The sequence below is a fragment of the Lobosporangium transversale genome (assembly GCF_002105155.1).
Source record: "Lobosporangium transversale strain NRRL 3116 chromosome Unknown BCR41scaffold_12, whole genome shotgun sequence".
Taxonomy (NCBI): Eukaryota; Fungi; Mortierellomycota; class Mortierellomycetes; order Mortierellales; family Mortierellaceae; genus Lobosporangium; species Lobosporangium transversale.
Genome location: NW_019028990.1, coordinates 445,030 through 468,140, shown reverse-complemented (window position 1 = coordinate 468,140; position 23,111 = coordinate 445,030). Strand labels below are relative to the sequence as shown.

The 23,111-nt window shown below is 41.5% G+C and overlaps 6 protein-coding genes across 6 annotated transcripts; 4 read left to right on the top strand and 2 right to left on the bottom strand.

Annotated features, from left to right (window-relative positions):
• Positions 1-1,317: 1,317 nt before the first annotated feature.
• Positions 1,318-2,942, top strand: BCR41DRAFT_394844 (hypothetical protein; the record flags this gene model as incomplete). The annotated part of the gene is made up of 3 exons (XM_022028677.1): positions 1,318-1,567; positions 2,536-2,622; positions 2,740-2,942. 3 exons carry the CDS (start codon positions 1,318-1,320, stop codon positions 2,940-2,942), a joined length of 540 nt encoding a protein of 179 aa, XP_021882844.1.
• A 569-nt stretch (positions 2,943-3,511) lies between these two features.
• Positions 3,512-5,108, top strand: BCR41DRAFT_320842 (hypothetical protein). Its single transcript, XM_022021415.1, has 5 exons — positions 3,512-3,720; positions 3,820-3,896; positions 4,025-4,139; positions 4,243-4,429; positions 4,531-5,108. The coding sequence occupies exons 1-5, from the start codon at positions 3,608-3,610 to the stop codon at positions 4,924-4,926; spliced, it is 888 nt and encodes a 295-aa protein (XP_021882843.1). The 5' UTR covers positions 3,512-3,607; the 3' UTR covers positions 4,927-5,108.
• Positions 5,109-6,771: 1,663 nt separating this feature from the next.
• On the top strand, positions 6,772-9,108 carry BCR41DRAFT_334764 (catalase). The gene is made up of 6 exons (XM_022021953.1): positions 6,772-6,879; positions 6,955-7,116; positions 7,466-7,673; positions 7,766-8,146; positions 8,241-8,287; positions 8,401-9,108. The coding sequence occupies exons 1-6, from the start codon at positions 6,816-6,818 to the stop codon at positions 9,039-9,041; spliced, it is 1,503 nt and encodes a 500-aa protein (XP_021882842.1). The 5' UTR covers positions 6,772-6,815; the 3' UTR covers positions 9,042-9,108.
• Positions 9,109-15,912: 6,804 nt separating this feature from the next.
• BCR41DRAFT_303498 (rab-GTPase-TBC domain-domain-containing protein) lies at positions 15,913-16,883 on the top strand (the record flags this gene model as incomplete). The annotated part of the gene is made up of 2 exons (XM_022020718.1): positions 15,913-16,008; positions 16,113-16,883. Coding segments are annotated over 2 exons (867 nt in total), but the record flags the coding sequence as incomplete, so codon positions are not given.
• A 276-nt stretch (positions 16,884-17,159) lies between these two features.
• Positions 17,160-17,734, bottom strand: BCR41DRAFT_369530 (hypothetical protein; the record flags this gene model as incomplete). The annotated part of the gene is made up of 2 exons (XM_022026469.1): positions 17,160-17,464; positions 17,599-17,734. The coding sequence occupies 2 exons, from the start codon at positions 17,732-17,734 to the stop codon at positions 17,160-17,162; spliced, it is 441 nt and encodes a 146-aa protein (XP_021882840.1).
• Positions 17,735-21,618: 3,884 nt separating this feature from the next.
• On the bottom strand, positions 21,619-22,049 carry BCR41DRAFT_394840 (hypothetical protein; the record flags this gene model as incomplete). The annotated part of the gene is made up of 2 exons (XM_022028676.1): positions 21,619-21,630; positions 21,729-22,049. 2 exons carry the CDS (start codon positions 22,047-22,049, stop codon positions 21,619-21,621), a joined length of 333 nt encoding a protein of 110 aa, XP_021882839.1.
• Between the last annotated feature and the right edge of the window lie 1,062 nt (positions 22,050-23,111).

Sequence of the window (23,111 nt, the reverse complement as noted above, 5' to 3'; positions counted from 1 at the left end):
ATAAAGAAACAGAAAACATAGCAAGAACTTTTCTTATTTGACAATTTGCTTTCTTAATTGATCAGGACTAATATACATGTAACCGATCTTCTCCTAAAGAACTCCAATCTAAATGAGTTACTGTTGTAAAAATCGGATATTTACTCTAGTGGTAATTACTAAAAGTGAAAGAGAGGTTGTGGATCAAGATGAAGCAACGAGCGAAAAAAAAAAAAAAAAAAAAAAAAAAAAGCATGAATGCCTAAAGTTTTTTTTTTTTTTTTTTAGGAATATCTAATAGCTCTCTCACCTCCATCGAGAGAAACAGAAAATAGAATCTAAATGCCAATAACAGGTTATATAGCTTCATAGTATATTAGAATAATAACTGGTTTATTTTTTTTTTTAGGAAAGGTATTTGGGGAATATGAGTGAGCCTTCAACAACTTTTCTAATTTTCGGAATCTTCGAAAGGCCTTCAGAGATAAATTTCGGAAGTCTCATGACAATGATACTGACAGTAAGGCATGCTTGGTAAGAAGCGAAGCAACGCCGGCTTAAAATAGCATTGTTCTCTGGCAGTTGGGTGATGAGGTGGTTGATATCTGTGTTCAGCACGACAAGACTTTGCTGATCTAATAAACGTATTTATTTATTTATTTATTAAATGATCAATCTATTCCTCTATGGTGAGTGATATCTATTGTGGAAAAAAAAAAAAAAAAAAAAAGCGGCGATGTCTCTTCCAGTTAATTCGACGGAGCAGTAGTTACTGCGACTTCCCCGCTTGCCAATTCATATCTCCTAGACTCTCAAAGAGAATTTTTTTTCCACAGTAAAAAACGGGCTGGTTCCCAAGGCATTTCCTAAATGAAGAGTCGACTGTGAATTACTTTTTATTGTTTTTGAAGTGAATCAGAAACTATGTATAAAGAGAACGCTTTTTTTTTTTCTTTGGAGATGCGGAAAAGAACTAGCAGGAGTCGAGGATGAGTGTCTAGAAATATATACTGTTACATGCAACAGTTCATAGGAAGTGTGTGAGATCAACAGAAAAGTATTCGCATTGTGTTACAAGTAACAAGATCCACAAGGTTCTTGCTGAATACTCTAATCTCCTCTGCGAAGTGACGAAATGAACTTCATTAAGTAAAGTTTATTTTGTTTTGTTTCCTGTTTTCTTTATAAAGGTCTCAACTTTGAAAAAGCCCTCCTTCCATCCGTCCTCACTTCCTTACTTCCTCTCCTTTTCTTTTTCTTTTCTTTTCTGTACAAGAAAATCCGTCCTCCAAGTCAAGTAGAAATACATTTCTTTAAACACATTTCATTCTCACAACCATGCCTACTACGTACACCAAGGTCGAGAAGATCACAGACGCTGCAGCAGTCAAAAGTGCCTACAAACCCACTCACCCAGGTTTGTTCGAGGTTGTCTATGCAGAGGGCGATTACAACTCCAAGCTAGTGGCGTGCAAGCCATATGTCAAGGGCGAGATCATCTGCAAGGTCGAGGGCGTGACCCCTGGACCCAAGAAATATACCAGCGTTCAGGTCGGAAAGGAAGATCACATTGAGTTTAATTCGGATCGTAAGTAAAAAAAAAAAAAAAAAAAAAAAAAAATCGATGAATTCGTCAGTTTTATTATTAATGATACCAACAGTATCTATTATTAATGAGATCGAAAAGAAGAAGGTTGCCTTGATGAGGAAGAAAGAGATATGAATGTGAATTTTACGTGAATATCATGGGTGGGTGAAGAGAACTCGAAAGCCAAAGCTCAAGGTTGAACTCGGAAGATCAGTTCAGGAATATCAACAATCATCGGCATCGACTATATTTGATCATTTGAAAGTAAGGAAGACATCGTGGGGCCACAAGGATGGGCAACAGCTACTTCTAAACAATTCCAACGAAGATGAAGAGAGGCTTTTTCGCTCGGATCATACAAAGAAGGAAAAGAGTTGATCTGAGATGTGTGAGTAGATTCCGTCAAGAAAATGGGAAAGTGAAGTGCAACGATACCAACAGTAAGAGCAATTACAACAACGACAATAACAATAACAACAATATGTAAACAATATCAAGATCCAAAAAGAGTCGCAAGGGAGCATGTACGGTTCATACGAGAACGGAAAGCTTTGCACGACTGTTGTGGTGAACCAAACGGATCAAATGGATTAATGGATTGATGACATGTGTCGGTAGTTTTTTTTTTTTTTTTTTTTTTTTTTTTTTGCATTTGATTTAGTTTGTTTTGTTGTTGTTGTTGAGGCGATGGTTGCATTACAGGTTATTGTTTTTGTGCTTTGGCATGTACCGGGTTCTTCAATACGGCGTATTTTACGTTTCATGGCATGGTCTAGGGATCCATTTGATATAATCATATAATCAGATCTCTACCAGTCCAAAAAAAAAAAAAAAAAAAAAAAAAAAAAAAAAGAGAGCGCGAGATAAAAATGAAAATCAGGCACAATGATATCTATCCTTACGTACATGTACAACATACGATTTACTAACCCTTTCTTCTATGGTTTTTATACTAAATTGCTCCTTAGTCGTGTTCATGAACCACTCCTGCAACCCTACTGTCTCCTTCGACACTGATGCTATGACTGTAGTCGCTGTCACCGACTTGAAGGAGGGTACGTTTTTGTTTTTACAACTTTTGACGCGTTTATTTGTTACCTTGCACTCATTTGTGTATTATTTAATATTCATCCTTTTTTTTTTTTTTTTTTTTTTTTTTTGACGTTCACTAGGCGATAACATGACCTTTTTCTATCCCTCAAGCGAGTGGGAGATGGATCAACCTTTTACCTGCTGGTGCGGTGCTGAGCAGTGTGTGAAGAACGTTCAGGGTGCCAAGTTCTTGTCCAAGCAAACGATGTCCCGGTACTTTGTCACCAAACACATCCAAGAGCTTTTGGACGAACGCGGCGATGCTCCTGCCATCAAGGCTTAACATTTATAGATAGACATATCATATTCTTCCTCATGTTTTATATATATTTCTTGTATCAACAATGACAGAACGACAGAAGACGAGAGTTCCTGTACGTATTATGTATGGCTGTAAAGACATCATGGATAATTACACCTGCAAAATATTTTTGTATCTTGTTTTTGATCGGCCTTGCGTGCCAGTGGGCCATTTCTGAAACTCAAAATTATTGCCATTCCTCTTTAGACCTCGCGACCACATCCCCAGTCTTCTTTGTCTCCGATCGTCACTGTTCAAAGTCCTTGGACCCTCGCATCCCCTCATCGGACTCGGAACATGTGGCCGTGTCTTTTCTCTCTATTTGGAGGAGAATTAGAAAATAATTTGTTCGTTACTTCCGATCATTCTTGGAGGGCAACCCGTCGACTTGGGTTATTCATTGGCATCTGACAACCTTTTTATTCTTACAATGGGAATTGAGATTATCCGGATGCAAGTTTGCAACGATTGACTCCTCCACAATGTCGTGGGGAAAGAAAAGACTATTAAAAAAAGAATCTCTTTCCTCCTCCTTTTTTTTTTTTTTTTTTTTTTTTTTCTCTTTCCCACTCCACTCCACTCCACTCTACTCTTAACATTCCTCTACTCACTCACCTCATTCATTCTCATTTCCATACATTACAATAATGTCCTCTGTTGCTGCTAACCGTGTTTCGGTCATCATGAACCACCTTTCCAGCAGTGCTGCCCATCCTAGTGGTCTTTTGCACGGCCAAGTTGCTATCGTCACTGGTGCTGGGTAAAAAAAAAAAAAAAAAAACGACAATATTATATCCGTCCATTTTATACTTTCAAAACAGGAGCTGACTGATTACATGTCGTGTGAAATATTTTGTAGTCAGGGTATCGGTGGTGCGACTGCTCTTCTCTTTGCCAAGGAGGGTGCCTCCGTTGTAGTCAGTGATCTCGATGATGGTAAATCCCAATAGCAAAAAAAAAAAAAAAAGCTTTGATACTCCAAAGTACTTATTACACGCCCTTCAACCAGATTCAGATCTACACTTCCTAAAGCCTTTTTATTTTTATTTTTTTTATTTTATTAGCCAAGGGTAAGGATATTGCCAAGCAGATCACAGAAGCTGGTGGAAAGGCTATTGTTGTTTCTGGCGATGTCACCGATTTGTCCTTCCCCGAGCGTCTCATCTCTGAAACTATCAAGTATGTTGTTGCTGCAATAACTTTTTATTTTTCTTTTTCTTTTTGTTGCAGGGCCTAATCTTTTTCTTTTTCTTTTTTTTTTTTTTTCCCCCTCACCATCTAGGGCTTTTGGCAAGATCAACATTATTGTCAACAATGCAGGATTCACTTTTGACGGCATGCTCCACAAGACAACTGACAAACAGTTCCAGTTGATGCTCGAGGTTCATAACGCTGCTCCTTTCCGCATCATCCGTGCTGCTGCCCCTTACATGCGTCTCAAGGATGGTGAACCTCGCTCCATTGTCAATGTAATTTTTTTTTTTTTTTCTTTATTGCACACTTGCTATATATATATATTTTTGTTTTACCCTTGACAAACAATTTTTATTTTCCTTGTTCCATGTTTTAGGTCTCTTCGACTTCCGGTCTCCATGGAAATGTTGGTCAGGCCAACTATGCGACAGCCAAGGCCGGTATTATTGGATTGACCAAGACGGTTGCAAAGGAATGGGGATCCTTTGGAGTTCGTTGCAACACTGTTGCGTTTGGATACATTGACACGCGTTTGACTCGTGCAAAGGAGAACGGTGAGACCATGGTGGTTGATGGACAAAAGATTGCCCTTGGAATCCCTATGGGTGCCAAGAAGGAGGCTCCTCCACCAGCTGTTGTCTTTGCTGACACACCCTTGAAGCGTGCTGGTCAGGTCGAGGAAGCTGCAGGATCTGTGTTGTTGTTGTGCAGTCCTCTTGCATCCTACATTACCGGACACACCTTGGAGGTCACTGGTGGAAAAGGCATCTAAAAGAAGAGGAAGAAAATAGCAACAGCAGTGTAAATTAAAGATATTTATAATTCTTAAATGATGGTTCAGATGGAGGAGAGTGTATGTATCTAAAGAATCTGGGATTTCAACTGACTAGGAAGATATTAATAAAAAGAGAAAAATGTAGACAGGTTTTCTTCTTCTCGCCCCACGAATGGCCCAATGAAGGACCTGTCGAAGCAAAAAGCTTTTTACACTGTCCGGTTTGCGTCTCATCGCCTTCCGTTTCACATCGAGGGAAAGGTTCTCGCCGTGCAAATCCCCGTCCCCCTTGTTCTTTTAGAAAAAACAAGAATGACGGGAAGCGATTGAAGAAAAGAAGAATGCAAGTCTCATCCGATGCAATTTAAGGAACTGGGACTGCTCATTGTTGGCCAACAAAGTTCTGAAAAAAACTTTATGCTGAAAGATGAGTGGGGACTAATTTTCTTTTTTGATTTAGGATTCTTTTTTTACGTTCCTGACTGCTCATTGAGCATAATATTTTTGTCTCTCCATTAATAGAATGTCTACTTTGCATTTCCTCCTTTCTAAATGAAATATTCTTATTCGTGGCTATCACGCAGGCCGAGGATAGAAGGCTTGCTCATCTTGCTTCAGAAAGAAGCAAAAAAAGGAAGCTTTTTTCACAACTTCCCACGCCTACCTCCTACCTGCCTACCTGCCTACTGGGGCTTTACTTTCCATCTTAGTGGCGAATTATAGGCGAACATGCCCGCTTGTACGCCATCCAGTTTTTCAGTGGCAAGGACATTCTGCCAATGAGTTTTTACATGTCCCTTTCTCAGCGGGCTCCGACTTCCGTGGCCGCCGTCCTTCTGTCTGGATGAGAATACACTTTTTATGCTGCCTGATGAGGTGTGTATTCCAGCTCCAGCGTCTGATCCATCTCACCAGTTCTGCTTGCCAAGAATGGAATCTCTCATTCAAATCTACAGGGGGGCAGCAAGGACTTCATTTTTAAAGTTTATGATACTTTTCCCTAGAGGCCCGTGCACTAGTTGTGTTGCGAAGCTCCTATTCTCGGCCCGAAGATATGCAAAGAGCAGTGACATCTTGATAACTGTATACCTCCATTGCGAAGGGAGGCAGCGGTCTCCTACAAGGAATATAATTGAAGTTAGTGGCGATCTCTGAAAATTCGGCTTTGCATCCTTAATTCTATTTTATCTTTTATTTTTTTTTTTTTCAACATTGGGTTCGTATACTCCATCCTCCTCATATTAAAATCTAAAGTAATCATCAGTAGTAGTCCTCATGCTCTTCAGCTGTCTTTCATTTGATTTTATATTATTTATATTCACTTGAATAGTGCCATCGCCATGTAAGGGACAATCGGACCATAATCTGCTCAATCATCGGGACCAAAAGCCACGAAAATATCAAGAGGCCATAAACTTTACCCGAAAAGTGTTTAATGTTTGATTCAAAATATGATGATTTCATTCATACGTCGTGCACCATAGGCCCTTGATAGTGCAAAAACAGGTTTAGCGAGGAAAGAAAGAAGGATGCAAGAAAACTAGTGCCTGTATGATGATGTTACTGTAGTGAATGCAAAACTTTGGAGAAAAATCCAAGGATCGGTCAAATGCCAAAGTGCTCGGACTTCGGAGCCGAGATGAAGCTTCGCAATATCACATTTGCATTAGATTTGAATTGTGAGGAGTAAGATTGTGCCTGCGTATCTACATCCATCAACGACGTCAAGGGACTTGGACACTTTGTTTTAACATCATCGAAATACACATATAAAAGATGGCTTCCTTTCTCGTTCTCCTTTTTCTCTTCTTTTTTTTTTTTTTTTTTTTTTTTTTTTTCCTCATTTCCTTCATATTCTCCCCATCACAACATAATTTATTCTCACCATGGGCCAAGAAGCTCCTACTATCCTTGCTACACCTCAGAACAACGTTCTCACCACAAACAATGGTCAGTTCAAGCCAGTCTAAAATTTTCCCACGTCTATGAAGTACTTATTAAATTCACCATGCGCTTTTTTAATAGGAAATCCCGTGGATGATAACCAAAACTCAATGACTGCCGGCGAGTTCGGCCCCGTGCTTATTCAAGATTTTCATCTTATCGACAAGCTTGCACGCTTTGACCGTGAACGTATTCCTGAGCGTGTTGTTCATGCCAAAGGCTCTGGAGCCCATGGTTTCTTTGGTAAGGTTTTTTTTTTTTAAAAAGGGAATGAAATAGAGTTTTCTTCGATATAGCAGGGTCTACATTGACCACTTGAGGACTAGATCAATGACCGGTGACTGGCAATAGCTGTGGGACGTGAGAACCAGAATGGTTCTGTACTGCGCATTCTCATATCCACCCTACATTGGACATATTTAGTTAATTGTGGTCACATCATTCCCTCCAGTGATAAATTTTAACATCATGGCTTTTTTTTTTTTACCTATGGGAAATCCGACTTGCTCGCTATTGGTCTATTAATGGTGGTGTCTCCATCTTTACTTTTCTCCAAACCACATGATCTAATGTGGAACTCGTTCTCAAACAGAGGTGACAGCGGATCTGTCTCAGCTCACCTGTGCAAAATTCCTGGAAAAACCCGGAATCAAGACTCCAGTCTTTGCACGCTTCTCTACTGTTGGAGGTGAGAAGGGAACTAGCGACTCTCTTCGTGATCCTCGTGGCTTCGCTCTGAAGTTCTATACCGAAGAGGGTAACTGGGATATGGTTGGCAATAACACCCCTGTCTTCTTCATGTAAGTCTCTTCCTTGTCTATGAGAGAAACATTCATCCTTGTAATGTATCAATATGGATCCTATTCTCATCGACATATTCCTCTCTCCATAGCCGTGATCCTCTCAAGTTCCCTGACTTTATCCACACTCAGAAACGCAACCCTCAGACGAACTTGAAGGATCCTGATGCTTATTGGGACTTTTTATCACTTACACCAGAGTCACTTCATCAGGTCACAATCCTGTTTTCAAACCGTGGTACGCCTTATTCGTTCCGTCACATGAATGGATATTCATCTCATACACTTAAGCTCGTTAATTCTCAAGGAATTGCACATCTTGTCAAGTGGCATTTCAAGACCGATCAAGGCATCAGGAACCATACCGCAGAGGAGGCAAAGAAACTCGATACCGAGAATCCCGATAGCAATACCGAGGATTTGTTCGAGTCTATTGAAAAGGGCGATTTCCCCTCTTGGACTGTCTATCTACAGTAAGTTGTTCAATCAATGGTAAACAAATGCAAGACGTGAGCGGCAGCAAACTCTTTTTAAAACTTTTTATTATTATTCTTATTTATCTAATAGAGCCATGAAGGAAGAAGATGCCGCCAAGTATAGATGGAATGTCTTTGGTGAGTTGTTGTGATTAAAACTAAAGCTTATCGAATACAGTCGATGCGGAAACTGCATTGGATATCGAATTAACATGAATGTTATTTTGCCCTACCTTTCCTTAAATTTTTAGATGTCACCAAAGTTTGGCCCCACTCTGACTATCCTCTCCAGAAGATTGGAAAGCTGACCTTGAACCGTAACCCAAAGAATTATTTTGCAGAGGTGGAGCAAGCAGCTTTCTCGCCTTCACACATGGTTCCTGGCATTGATGTTACAAACGACAAGATGCTACAGGGGCGTCTGTTTTCGTACCCAGATACACATCGTCACCGTCTCGGCACCAACTATCTGCAACTACCCATCAATCAGCCCTACAGAACCATCGTTGCTAATTATCAACGTGATGGACCTATGAATTTTTCAGAGAACTTTAACAATGCACCCAACTATGAGCCTCAGTCCCGAGATCCAAAGGGGCCTGCGCAACAGGATCATGACATTCGTGTGAGGCCATCCTCTGTACAGTTATATGGAGCTACGGGCCGTTACCCTTTCCGAAAGAGCGACGATGACTTTGTTCAGCCTGGTAACTTGTACCGTCTATTGAAGGGTAAAGAACAGGATGACCTTGTGGGTAATCTTATCGATCATATGAGTAAGGTCAAGAATCTTGAGATTATCAAGCGCCAGATTGCATTGTTCAATAAGGCAGATCCCACTTGGGGCGTTCGTGTTGAAGAAGGTCTCAAGGCACGCGGCAAGAAATTGTAAATAAAAAAGGGGGTAGCCCTTTTTTTTGTGTGTGTGTGTGTACATACTGAAATAAATAATGTAAGACCCTAAAAATACACACGCTGGCGTTTGGAACCCGAACAAAGAAGCCCTAACAACTGGTTGCATAAACATGGACTGAAAAAGTTGCATCTTTCTTTTTTTCTTTTTCTTTCATGCAATTCTCTTTCAGTTGTCACACAAAGGCAATTGAGAGCAGACATTGGAAAGAAGAAAAAGGGTCTTTTAGTTTCAGGACCGAATAAAGAAGTCACAATGTCATGGTTCAGTTACGCGTTCATTTTGGAAGGAAAAAAAAAAAGAAGGAAGAAAAGTTCTTATTAGATGGAGAGATGATGAAAGAAGTGTCATATGTGTTTACTGTTTGTGTAGTCAATCATTGTCATTCTGTCATCAAATAATCAAATAAAACGCAGCACACGAACAAATAATTGTCTAGGAGGAAGTAGGAGGAAGTAGGAGGAGGAGGGCTAAGGAAGGAGAGGGGGGACGATAGTGAGTTTTTTTTTTTTTTTTTTTTTTTTCCCAGATCTTATTCTTCAGCTAATGTGGTATCATTGAGACCTGGCGGGTGAAAAAAAAAAAAAAAAAAAAAAAAAAACAGTAATAAATGATCAGTAATTATTTCAATCTCTCAATCTTCATGACACACATAATAGAATGCAATAGAAAAATATAAATATCAAGGCGGGAACTCCTTTCGGGAGGATTTACTCGCGGCAAAACAAAAAAGATGACATGATTCATATTCAGTAATAGAAAGAGTAGAAATCGAGAGAGAATAGGAGGCGAGATGAGAAATCCTATGAAAAAGCACTGCTTCTACTGCTGCTGGAGTTACTCATTTGGTTTGCTTGGTTGCTTGAGTAGGCAGTTGGTTCCCTTTTAGAACTACCTGATCAACAGAATCAGGATCAGAATCAGGGTCAGGGTCAGGGTCAGGATCCAGGGATCAGGAACAGATGGGCAGATGGGCAGATAAACAGATCGATAGAGTTGGTAGAGTCGATAAGCAGAGGCACAGGACATGCAGGCATGGCAATACACACGTCTTTTTTGAGAACGCGAAAAAAAAAAAAAAAAAAAAAATACATGTGTGCATATAAACACAATATTGGATGCATCCTTCCTCCAATCCACTCGCGCCGGTCTCCAAGGGATGGATCTTTTGTGAAACGTGCTGAACCATGCGCAGATTTCAAACAAGAGGGAGGGTGGAACGAGAGACAATGGAGAAAGGAAGAATGCGCCTTTTTCCTTTCTTTGTCCTCCGTTTCCGGTTCCATTGTAGTTGAAAGTAGATGCGACAACTAGAAGTTGTAGTTGTAGCAACCGTAGAGGTGGAGCTGTAGTGTAATAACACCGTTCAGTCAACGCGTACATCAAGCTTGAAATGGTTCCTTGCACACCTTGTCTCCTGGTTTTGTTGGTTTATCTTCTACTCTGTCAATTGTGTCGATTCCAACTGTCCCATTTGCTTCATCCCATTCATTCCTCTCCCTCCCGAACAGGCCAGGCTCTGGGCTGGGCTGGGCTGACTGACTGACTGACTGGCAGGTTTACCTGTTCCCTAACCCCTCACTTTCTCTCTGTCACTTCTTTTCTCTCTGGAAAAAAAAACCCTTTTCTTTCTTGTCTGTTCTCTATCCTCAGATATTCATACAATCATATTCTCACCCCCACGCCCTTCACATTCCCTTACACACATACATCCATAACACATACACGCCTACAGACACAAATTCACTTTGTTCTTTTCATTCTTTTCCTCTTTGTTTTCATAAATTTCAGCTACTTCCTTTTGTCTCGTTGAAGGGTCTCTGTTGTCTTTTATGAAAGAATACATAAGCCTTTGCTCTTTTTTCTTTTCTTTTTTTATCAACCTGTCTCCTCAGCATTCGTTCCGTCTTTCCCTTCTCTTGAATGGAGCCACAGTCATCGCACTTCTCTGACCATGAGGTTCCATCAGATTGCTTCGAGGTGCGGACCAATGGTAAAAAGATGTTAAGAAAAAAATAAATAAATAAAAAATAAAATAAAAAGTGATGCCTGAAACTGAATTGCTTTCAAGTTTCAAATTACTCACGGTCATCTTTTGTCTCTTGTCCTCAATGTCACGTTCTCGCTTTTCGTTGTATCGTGCACCGTCAATCCTCTTTACTGTCAATATCGCTGTCAATATCAATATCAACATCAATGCTTATGCCAACATCAATCTCAATGCCAATGCCAATGCCAACGCCAATGCCTCCATTTTTGCTCTTTTCTTTTGCCAACGCAAACTCTATTGTCAATACTAATATCCTCCCATAACTTCATCGATTAAACAATGTCAACGTCCACTGGGCTTTTCTAATGGCAACTACTGTAACAACTGTAACAAACGACTTCGCCCACCGCCAGATGGCATTATCTTGACAGGGATTGCACAGGGTGTAGCACGTTGTAACGTTCCGGTCCAGAATCCTCAAGATCTCTTGATTTTTGCTGGTGAGCGCATGTTTTTTTTTTCTTTTTTGCAGAATTGGGGGTTGATATCCCTCTGTGTTTCCATCCCTCCAGAAGGGGTGGAAAATAAGAACCGATTGTCGTACGAAAATGAAAATGAAAGAAAGCATGACTGACAATGGTCCTTTCGCACCACTCCTCGTTCTCTTTGCCTCTTTATACTTTCTTTACTTTGTTTATTTGTTTGTTTGTTCGTTCTTTCATCGGTTTTAATTTCCCTTGTGTTTTCTTTCTTTTGCGGCGCCCGTCCGTTTCATGCGCTCCCTACTTTTCTCATCCACCCACTTGTTCCAACTTCTCACGCATTCCTCTTATCTTTTCCCAACCTTTCTTTCTTTCCTTTCTCTTTCTTCTCGCTTGTTCTTGCGTGTTTTTTAAACATCAATTGACCTGTGCGTTACAATTGCTTAACCCTTATCTCTTCTCATCGCCTGGATCTGATCTGCTTGACTCTTTCTCTCTCTTTTTTTTTTTTACTTCCTGGTTGCAATATTCCGGATTCTCAGGAGAACAGGTTGTTCTAATAGAACGTCTGGAAAGTGGTCTTTGCATGGTAAGCATAGGGTTGACTGACTGTGTACGCGAACCACCCTTTTAGGCTCTTGGAGTTGGGCTTGGCTTGGCTTGGCTTAGCCTGGCTGGTGCGCATTGCCTTTCATCGCTTTCACTCCGCTACTCTATTATTATTTTTTTCTTTCTTTTAAAAAAGATAATGATTGGGATACCTTTTGACAAGGAGAGAAGGAGAAAAAAAAAAAAAAAACAAAAAAGCAAAAACAATAACAACGGTCGTTTTACTCGAGTTCTCTTTCACAATGTTGCTTCTGCATGATGTCGAATAAAAAAAAAAAAAAAAAAAAACAATTGGCGTGGGCGTGCTCTTACATTTGAATGTCATGCACGCACGGGTACTTATACTCTGCATGGTCTTCATTTTTTTTTTCTTTGTGTCTCAACATCATCACCCCTTCTCTCGCCTTCCTTTTTTACTTCTTCCGTCTTGTCCAACATTTCCCCTTCCTCTCCAACCTCTCCTCTCCCCACACCTCCCACACCTTTTCTCCCTCCATTTTTGCAATAGGGCTTTTGTGAAGGAAACGTGGGTTTGTTTCAGGAACAAAATATCGATTTTTCATCACCATCAACAACGCCCAAAAGTAACAGCTCACAGTTTATTATGCCAACTTCACCATCACTCTCGCCTTCAAGCTCACCTTCACCCTCACCTCCACCGTCACTGAAACTCTCCTCTCCGAGTATCAGTGTCATTACCCATGGCAATAGTACCAACTCCACGCCTTCAACGGTCTCGTCTCCAACACAACATTCAGCAGCGGCGACAGCAACAACAACAACAGTAACAGAGGAAACAAAAGCTGCTCGGCCAAGGACAGGGTCACAATCATCATTCTATATGTCCGTAGAAAAGGCCCTTGCTTCTGCACAAAACAACAATTGTTCCTCCTTTCCCTCCTCTCCCTCACAAGAAAAGAACTCTGGGTTCACACTCTCTGCACTTACAGAATCAGGGCAAAGTGTTGCCTCCACGATAGCACTCACACAAGACCCCTTAAACAAACCTGACGCAGAAGCAGAAGCAGATGTAACAGGAGCAGCAGCAAAAGTAACAGCATCCGCAGAAGCGCCATCTTCATTAGCATCACCATTGTCATCTGTAATAGTAAAACCAACAATTGTGACGCCGACAACGGTGGCGACAATAGAACAAAAGACTCCATTACTTGGGCCAGAGCTTACAACGCTTGTCACAGTAGAGCCATATATTGGAAGGTTAAATGGCGAGGAGCGAGGGGGGAGAAGGAAAGAAAGGGCGGATAGTCTTCAGGCACAGGGGCCTCGAAAGGTGATGAGTGCTGATAACCTGAAGCGTACAGTTATCTCTCAAGCCAATACACCAAGAAGACTTGTTATTTCTTCACCAGCAGCTCCTCCCTCGTCCTTGTTGCAGCGGAGTTTATCGCTCTCAGAGGTTCCAGCGTCGTTTAGACCACTGAGCACTGCTGACCTTGCTCCCCCATCCCATGGAGCCTCTCGCTGTGGATTTTCACTCTACTCCAAAAGTTCATCTTCTAAACAACAGCAAAAGGATTTGAATACTGTATTATCATCTTCACAAACATCAACACAATCAACAGCAACAGCAGCTACTACTAATACGAATTCTTCAAATAATAATCTTAATGGCTCCTCAGCAACTATCACAACCAATATGCTGGGAATCAAATCAAGTGTTTTCAAATCAAATATGTTCAAGTCAAATAATACTATTAATCAGCAACAGCAACAGCAACAACAGCAACAACAGCAACAACAGCAACAACAGGAGCAAATAGGACTAGAGCCAGGGTCAGGATCAACACTATTGCAATCATCGTCATCATCTGCCACACCCCTTTATCAACTCTCCACACCTTCATCTTCCAATAACTCTTTGGTGTCAGGGTCATCTAAACATGTATATCCGCTCAATTCAGGTGGTTCGGCAGCAAGAAACTCAAGCACGCAACTCGATGGATTTGTAAAAGCAGAAGTACTAGTATGTGATTTTGAGACAGAGTCCATGGCTACCGCTACTATTGCCCGCTCAAGTCGCCCAGGGACCCCGACCAATGAAGAACAACCGCCGACACCTCCCAAAAAAAGTAGCAGCAACGGCAGTAGTAAAAGTAGTAGTAAAAAGCCAGGACGACTTCGGACGAACAAAGATTCAACTTCTTCATCATCATCTCTTGCATCTCCTTTGTTTGACACACCCGAAGCAGCTATAGAGTTCCAAATCCAAAATCAGTACCTTAATCATCAACCGCAGAATGAGCGCAATTTTGCTGCAGTTTTTGGTGATCTTCGATCCAAAACACATAATGTCCTTCGGAGAGTAGGGTTTTCGATTGCCCCCGATGCTGGATTATTTGCTGATCGCACCTCCAGAATACCTGTGGATCTCAAAGTCGTACGTATGCTGTCGAACGACCCATCTATGACATCGGTCGCGACCACGGCGGCATTGGACGATAAGGAAACAACGACAACATCGACGACAACAACCAATAAAAGTACTGGATTTTTTGGACGATCTCGGAGTCGGTCTGTCAGGGAGCGTCCAGCAATCTTATTAGGGATCCAACCTCCAACTGCTGCCTCAGTCCCGGCCTCAATTCCGGTTCCTATTCCAGTCCCAGCTGCAGCCCCAACTTCGGCTTCTAGCTATAGCAGTAGCATCCACTCTACTTCCACTGGTTATTCATTCGTGTCCAGTAGATTGGAGCGCTTGCGGCAATGGAGTATGACCGACCGGAGTGGTCATCAACGATCTAACTCTGGCCCAGCGCGCCATCCAGACCTGAGTCCTCAACAGCAACAGCAACGAAAGGTGTCTGGATTAGAAGAAACACGAATTATGGACCAATATGTCCATGGAAGGGCAGTAACAGCAGCGCCAACAGCAACAGCAACAGCAGCAATGGCAGCGGGAGGTAGTAATACTAGTAATGGTGGCGGTGCTGATAATAGTGCTAGTACTGGTATTAGTACCGATTCTTTTGTCCATCATATTACACCGCTACCTCAACTTCCACCTTTGCCACCACCAAAGTTCACGACCGATGGAGCGGGTGGGTATATTGCTGTCAATGAATTTAGAAGGAAGAAGACGGGCCATCAACGTAGACTGAGTGAAGCGACAACGTTCACGATGACGAGCACGCAGTCTACTTCTTCTTCAAAGTTCCAGATTCATATGCATCATCAACAACTACAGCAGCAGCAGCTATCGCAACAACAGCATTTGACGTCGGGTATGAGTCACTCAAGTCATCCTCAGCTCGAGAAACAGCATCGATCGATGAGCAACTGGTTTGGAAAAGCGAAACGACGATCGTATCATTCCACTGAAGAGGATTCCAAGAAACCACATGTGCTAGGAAATGGTATTGAAGGAGGAGTGGATTCTCGTCCACTTAGTGCGCTTGTACTTGAAGTGGATGATTTTGATGACATGTTTGATTTCTCGGAATTTGATGAAGATGAAGGCGACTCGATAGTCATGAGCCTGGGTGGTGGAGATGGAGAAGAGCTTACTGAGGCAGGAGGAGGAGGAGATGGGCCGCCATCAAGCAATGGATCTGGCTCTGGATCCACCGCGGAAAAGAAGTCAGCTGTGATTGTGAATGACTATGGCTTCATCCTCGGGAACTTTGATGAGGAACAGCAACAAGATCACAATGGTATGACAGCAATGGCTTCGACAACGCTTGTAGGCGAGACTCTCAAGGCTACTAAACTGGACTCGAAATTTTTGGCCGACCATGAACGCAGACGCGCGATGAGGAAGCAAAGGGACTACATTCGAATGAGCGAGAGCAAATGGCTCTATGCCCTTGCTCATCTGCAGCCTGATCAAGTCAAGAAGTCGAGCAAGGTATTACAAAAAAAAAAAAAAAAAAAAAAAATATATATTTGTACTGTACTTTTTATTATTATTTTATTTTTACATATATTAACCTCGCAAAACCTTGTGTACAGTATAAAAAGCTTGCCAGACGAGGAGTGCCTACATCGGTTCGTGGACGTGTATGGCAATTCCTAGCCAATTCACATCACTACCATGTCCCAGGGCTATTCCAAGAGCTGCAGACAAGAGGGCATATTCCTATTCATGACGTCATTGCTCGAGATGTCAACCGCTGCTATCCAGACCATGTTCATTTCCGGGATGGTATGGGAGGAACAGGTCAAGAAGATCTCCATTCGATTTTGAAGGCCTACGCTCACTACAAGCCCAGTGTGGGTTACTGTCAAGGAATGGGTCGTCTTGTGGGAATGATGCTGATGCAAATGCCTGTCGAAGAGGCATTCTGGCTCCTAGTCGCAACCATTGAGAACTACTTGAACGAGTACTTTACGCCCAATTTACGGCAGCTCCGGATTGATGCAGGGGTTTTTGAACGTTTGCTTGAAATACAGGATTCACGACTAGCACAGCACCTAAAGAAGAACGAGATGTCCCCCATCATGTATATGACACAATGGTTTCTGCCGCTCTTCACAATGTCACTTCCCTGGGCGTCTGTCCTGAGAGTCTGGGATGTGTTTTATTTCGATGGCGTCAAAACCTTGTTCAGAGTGGCTTTGGCGGTGTTAAGGATCTGTCGAAGGCACCTCTTGGACAATTGTCCGTCGACATCGGAGTGTATGGATTTCCTTTTACATGTACCACTTGAGATATTGGGGCCAGAAGTGTTATTGGATAAGACTGCATACAGGATTCGACTTAGGAGAGAGGATATTGAGAAGATAAGTGCGGCCACTGAAGAAGAGATGGAAGCCAAAGAGAAGGAGAGGGAAAAAGAAAAGAAGCAAAAGGAGAAGGAAAAGGAAAAGGATGGAGGACGAGGAACACGAAGTAACAGTGGTGCCGGTGGTTATAGCCTTGGAATCCTCAAGGAAACTGAGGGGAGTCAAGAAGTCTTAGAAGTAAATGAGTCAAAGCCGACCACTAGCGCACCAGCACCATCGGAGCCGTCCAGGGGCAAAGCCAAGGAGGCAACCACCACAGCAACCACAGCAACATCAATGACGATAATGCCAATGTCCAAAACGACTCATACGAATATTAATAACGACACTACCAATACTAATACCCACATCACTAATACCAATGACACTATCAGTAATACCAATACCCGTAATAATCTTAATAATGCCAATGATAACGACAGCGATAATAATGATAACGGCAAAAATATTGATCGTAACGACAGCAACCCCAAGGATGAGATCAGTAATGAGAGCATGACAATGACGGCCGGTGCACGCCCTATTTCTATTGCTAAGGATGTAGATGTAGATACACAAAGCAACAAGAGGATTAGCATCTATGACCCAAGACAGAATAATAGTTCCAGCACCAGCGCTAGCAACAACAGCAATGGGGGTAGTAATGGTAATACTAGAAGTAGGACGAGAGTGCTATCTCTGGACAAGGAGCTTCCTGCACTACCAAGATTACGTTCACGGATGTCTATCTCGCGCTCCTTAGCAAGCTTGAGTGCTTTCACACAATCGGCGCCAACATCGCCGACAGCACCAGCTTCTGAAGGAGGAGGGTCTCCTTCTATTTTAGCACCGCGTTCACAACAGTCCATGCTAACACAGCGGCCCACGCCCAATAGCGCTGCTTCCTCCGTGTCTGGGATGTCCACCACCTCTGGGCTTTCGGGACTGTCAATGTTCCGGACGAGGAAGAGAGCAGGGACATTGAATCGTTGATCATTATATAGGCTTCTTTTTTTTTTTTTTTTTTTTTTTTGTCTTCTCGATAACGTTGAAACAAACTCTTAAGAGTCAGGAGGGGAAGAGGATGATTTTTTTTATTTCTTTTAATTACTTTTTTTTTTTCTTTTCTTTTCTTTTTTTTTTTCTTTTTTTTTTTTTTTTTTTTTTTTTTTCCTTTTTTTCAAAGCATTTGCCATCTAATAATCTAGAAATGAATAATAAAGACGATGAAGACTAAAAAAAAAAAAAAAAAACGCTACTAATTTTTTTTATGTCACTCCAAATCACTCCAAATTGGTCCCTTTGCGATCGTGGATACACTTACACCTTTTTGCCTTCATCCTTTGTATTGTTTCCAAATTAATTAACCTCATCCAAAGTTTTGTTAATGACCTTCTGTAACAGTTTCCCTAAGATAGGTATGCATACAATATTTAATATGGTCACTTCACAAGTGACAAGCTCTTCTAGTATTTCGGGGATCAAGGGATTGGTGCATGTGGGACAGCCGGAAATATTGCAGGAATTCCAAAAGAACTCCAATATAAACTTGGACTGGGATACACCCTCTGGAATAGCACAAGCAGATACCTTATCTGTATGCTGGCACGACAATGAGCTTGTGAAGATGTTGACGACCATTCATGGGATGGTCGGAAGAGAATAGGAGGTTATGGGGTTGAGATGCCATCCTCGAGTAACGAGTCCCAATGGAGCGAAAGTGCGAGAGATCGTTGGTCCATCCCCAAGAAAAGAATTGAAGATATATAAAGTTGTTAATGACTACAAATTCAACATGGGAGGCGTTGATATTGCCAGTCAACTGAGGTACCCAGCTACCCTCTAGCTGAACCTGGATGCCAATCTTTTACCGGCTAACCAGACACCTCAATTCTTAACTCGCGTATTTTTAACTTAAAAGCCAGGTCTATTCTCTCACCTAGTGGATTTCATGATCTGCTCATACATCAACTGATCACCTCTGTTGACCACATTGCCAGACCACAACGCTTTGTGGAGTACTAAGTCGACAAAGGACGTCTTTACGTCCATTATCCGAGCTAGTAACCCTTTCCTGTCCCACCACACCTTCATTTTTCTGCCACATCGAAAAAAAGAAAGATGAGGACTAGCCTAGGGCAACCCTCGTTATTTATTTATTAGTTTAGTTCTGGAATCTCGAGCATCAATAGAAGATTGATTATACAGAAGAGAGCATAGGAAGGGTAATAGCCGCAAAAAAACTTTCAACGACCAAAGATTACCAAGAACTTCAGGCTTTCTGACACCTGCTTCTCCAACACCCCACACATCGCACAATGGGAAGAGAGATGCTTAATTTGTCGAATTCTGGTTTTCCGAACGATACACAGTGGAAATCGTTCGGATAATTTTAAAGTTTTACTGAATTAACTAGTATTTTAAATTTTACAAAATATATGAAGTTCAAGTGACATTGCACTCATTTTTTTCCTTAACTGCATATTCGAACGAAGTGACTGGAAAATTTCATGCATACATGGGAAGAAATAAGTGCAATGTCACCTGAACATCATATATTTTGTAAAATTTAAAATACTAGTTAATTCAGTAAAACTTTAAAATTATCCGAACGATTTCGATAGCAAATCGCTCGGATAATCAAAAGTCGACTGTACAAAGAAAAAAAAAAAAAAAAAAAAAAAATGAGTAGAGAAAGGCAGTGATATTGAATAAAAAACGGTTTGGTTTGGTGTAGTACTCAGCAGCCACATAGAGACCCAATATTATGGCTTGTAGATATGAATCGGCTCTTCACAGCATACCGTGCGAACTTTGAGAGTTTCATAGTTCAGGGCAATACAATTTATCTAGAGCGATTACAAAACAAGTTCCTCACCTCTGTGGAACCTTGTTAACAGGGAGTAGACGAAACAGACATTAATCCCCACCATCTATGTTAGTATTGTAGTTCACACACAATGTTGTCCCTGCTGAGCAGAGGCGTAAAAGGTGCAACATAGGATATAATAACTGGCTCGTGGCAGCCAGCGCTCATAGCGATGTTGCTTTTTGATCCTTCGATGTCGGCTCTCCCTCGTTGTATGGCAACACTTTTTATTCTCGAAACCAGCCGTAACACTACGTTTTTTTTTTGTCCTCACGAAGCAAAGCAATAAATTTTCTAACGGGGCAAGAGCCGGCTAAAAAAATGTATTTGACTCGATGGACGTCACTAAAATTGCCACTAAAATCACAAAGAGTGGTTGGTATATTCTATTATGTCGCAAATGTACATGCCCGGCTTGAAAAGTATTAAGGCATCTCCCTCTGCGGACTGTTTCCGTGTGGCGTGACTTGCCCACAAAAGAGCACCATTACTTGAGTAAATAAGTAGGACACCATGAATTAATCGACAGTTTGAGGGATGTGTTTGAGAGGATTGGACTTGCTGCTGCACTACGCATTTACGCGTTCTGTGCTTTTTTTTTTTTTTTTTTTTTTTTTTTTTCATCGGTGGATTTAACCGGTGATACTCCGCTGCTGTACAAGTAGTGGTATGATGTAACTCTGGTACAAATATACCCTGTTTCGCCTTTGGTCTATCATTCCAGAAACCGTCGACGGTGAGAATATTCTGAGTGGTGGTGCAAGGTTCACCACTGAAAATCATTGCTCTGGGTACTTTGCTTTCTTAATCTTCTCCTTGATATGGTCGGTAGGTTTTCCAGGGCGGGTCCGCTGGAAATGATGTTGACTTCCCATCAGTAATACCGAGGAGAGTGATTTCGTTGTCCATAGATGCTAATCAAAGGTGAAGATTGAAGAGAGCAGGAATAGAGGGAATACAAAAGATGGGAAGCAAAAATGAAGTTTTGAAAAGAAAAAGAGAAATAGATTAAAAGGTAACGTGGAAAGAATGAAAAAAAAAAAAAAAAAAAAAAAAAAAAAAAAAGATCGAGTAGGCCATGTGGATGGACAATGGAAAATGATCAACGTTGATCATTGTGTTCCGTCTATGCTAATACACTGATATACTGACATACCCTTTCATCAAGCAATAGAAGAGATACGCTACGAATCAGCTGCAACCTTTTGGTCCCACTGGCTATTTCCTTGATCGTCTTAAGGATCTGGAAGCGGCTAGAGACAAAAAAGGATCTACTGTAGAGTCAAGAAGATGTCACAGCCTTTGAAAGAGTTGATGGCGAAGGTGGAATAATAGTTGTTCCCATAATCACCATTTTCACCTATGTCTTGCGTTCATCGGTTGTAAATAGTTGATCAACCACAGCATGTTCATGGTCAATCTTCTACATCCAGGCTAGAGCCATCTCTTGAAGAAAATAAGACAAGAAAGCCAAATACACATTTCCCTTTTCAGGTGCCCATAATCAGTTCCTTGTTGGCCTTTTTCTCATATCGCGATAACCCAAAGCAGGCTTAACAGCATCGAGTATAACTTTTATTCCATAGTTTGGTTCGAATTTGTTGAGGTATCTGTTGCTAACGAGGTTAAACTATCATTGACGGATGGCCTACTGCTAGGGTTTCCATTGGCTTTACACCGAGCTGACGGGGGCATGGGGGGCTCGGGTATCATCGTAATTTTATATCTTTTACCCATTTTTTTTTTTTTTTTTTTTTTGAAGCGAACAGTCATGGATATGGTCTCGCACAACTGGGAATTTCACTTCAATGCCGGTGAAGCTGTTGTTGTTGACTTGATTATTTTTACCACTAGACAGCTTGATGAATTAGTCAAGAGAGATGTTTACAATAGAACCTAATAATAATAAGAAAAAGAAAAAGTGGCGAAAGCTTGACTAATCAAGACCATTCGCTCATCAATAATTCCGTATAGATACATCCAAAGGTTAGTACCTTATCTTGGGGCCGCTTGACAATGATATGGATAGTGCCTCCTCCTGGTGCTTTTGCGCCAAATATATCTGAGACGTGTCTTGTTTCCTTGGAGATTTCTCTCTTCATATGTATATCGTCAAGATTGACTTGATTACCATCCTCAGGAAGGGAAACATGCCAGAGCACAAGCCTTCTAGATGAGATGTCCGCAAACTCTGGATGCTTCTCATCCTTAATTCTCCTCTTTAGAATGCAGATGGACTTCCCCGGGAGGATATCCACTGGAAACGCCGTTGACTCCCCATCAACAATGCACAAGAGATTTATTACGGCGGCCATGGTTGAAGTGTGCTGAAGGGTATTTGGCAAATTGCAATCAAGAGTAAAAAGCAAATATGGGAAGAGCAAAAGTAGAGGGAGTAAAAAAGGAGGAGAACCAAAATGAAATGATGAAAAAAAAGAAAAAGAAAAAAGACCGATGTGGTAGGCAATGTAGATGAACATAAGAAAGGACCAACGCTAACCACTCTGCTCCGTTTATGACACTACATTGATATATCAATATACTAACTTATTGATACTCCCCTTCGCTATGTTTTGAGGGAATGCAATTTTTTGAATCCATCAGCCATCATTGTGCGCCTTAAATATCTAGAGACAATCAAGAACAAGAAGGCTTCACCCCAGAGCCAAGAAGGGGTTGATAACCTTCTCTCGAATATTCGGCCTTAATGAAAACTTATTTAAACATATTGAAAATCTAGCAGCAAATGACAGTGACAAAAACGCTAGAATAGCCCTGTTCAATGATGAATGTAGCATTATAGTTAAGGCAGCTTTATAGGTCTACTACTGTGCCTAGATGTTTGGGAATGCACCTGAAAGGCATTACTTTATATTCATAGGGCTACAATTGAAAAATATACAATGGGTCAAGTAACGTGGGTATCGGGAGCCAAAGATAAATGAGAAAGGATATGGGACCTTCACTGCAATTCTCAGTTATTTATCTATTTCCAAAGTACTAACCTCGAAAACTTCTGTAATTAACTGCCTACGCACTTCATGATGGAGCCCGTGTGCTTGTCACGTGACGCAGTGCTCCAGTTTGATCGTGTTCTTTACCCTGGAGCGACAGCTCAATCTAGTGCATCTTTTTCGTGTTGTAACATTTAATCTTATGCTATATTTTGCGTATGCTGTTTTCCTCAGCAGACCGGCTGGTGATAGCCGAAAGTGTTGGGTCTCTAGTCCCTCCCACCTTGGAGGAAGTTGTGAAGGGCCAAGCATTGTACACTTCATATGTAATGAAGTCGCCTTGCGAGAAGCGTCCTTGCTCACATAGGGTCCGTCTAAATTTGCCGCACTCCACAGTAAGCTGCTACAACACCATGTTAATTA

Coding starts and splice junctions, on each gene's coding strand:
- BCR41DRAFT_334764 (XM_022021953.1), top strand. CDS start 6,816: ATGGGCCAAGAAGCTCCTACTATCCTTGCTACACCTCAGAACAACGTT. Junction 6,880..6,954: donor CGTTCTCACCACAAACAATG/GTCAGTTCAAGC, acceptor CTTTTTTAATAG/GAAATCCCGTGGATGATAAC. Junction 8,288..8,400: donor GTATAGATGGAATGTCTTTG/GTGAGTTGTTGT, acceptor TTAAATTTTTAG/ATGTCACCAAAGTTTGGCCC.
- BCR41DRAFT_320842 (XM_022021415.1), top strand. CDS start 3,608: ATGTCCTCTGTTGCTGCTAACCGTGTTTCGGTCATCATGAACCACCTT. Junction 3,721..3,819: donor GCTATCGTCACTGGTGCTGG/GTAAAAAAAAAA, acceptor AATATTTTGTAG/TCAGGGTATCGGTGGTGCGA. Junction 3,897..4,024: donor AGTCAGTGATCTCGATGATG/GTAAATCCCAAT, acceptor TTATTTTATTAG/CCAAGGGTAAGGATATTGCC.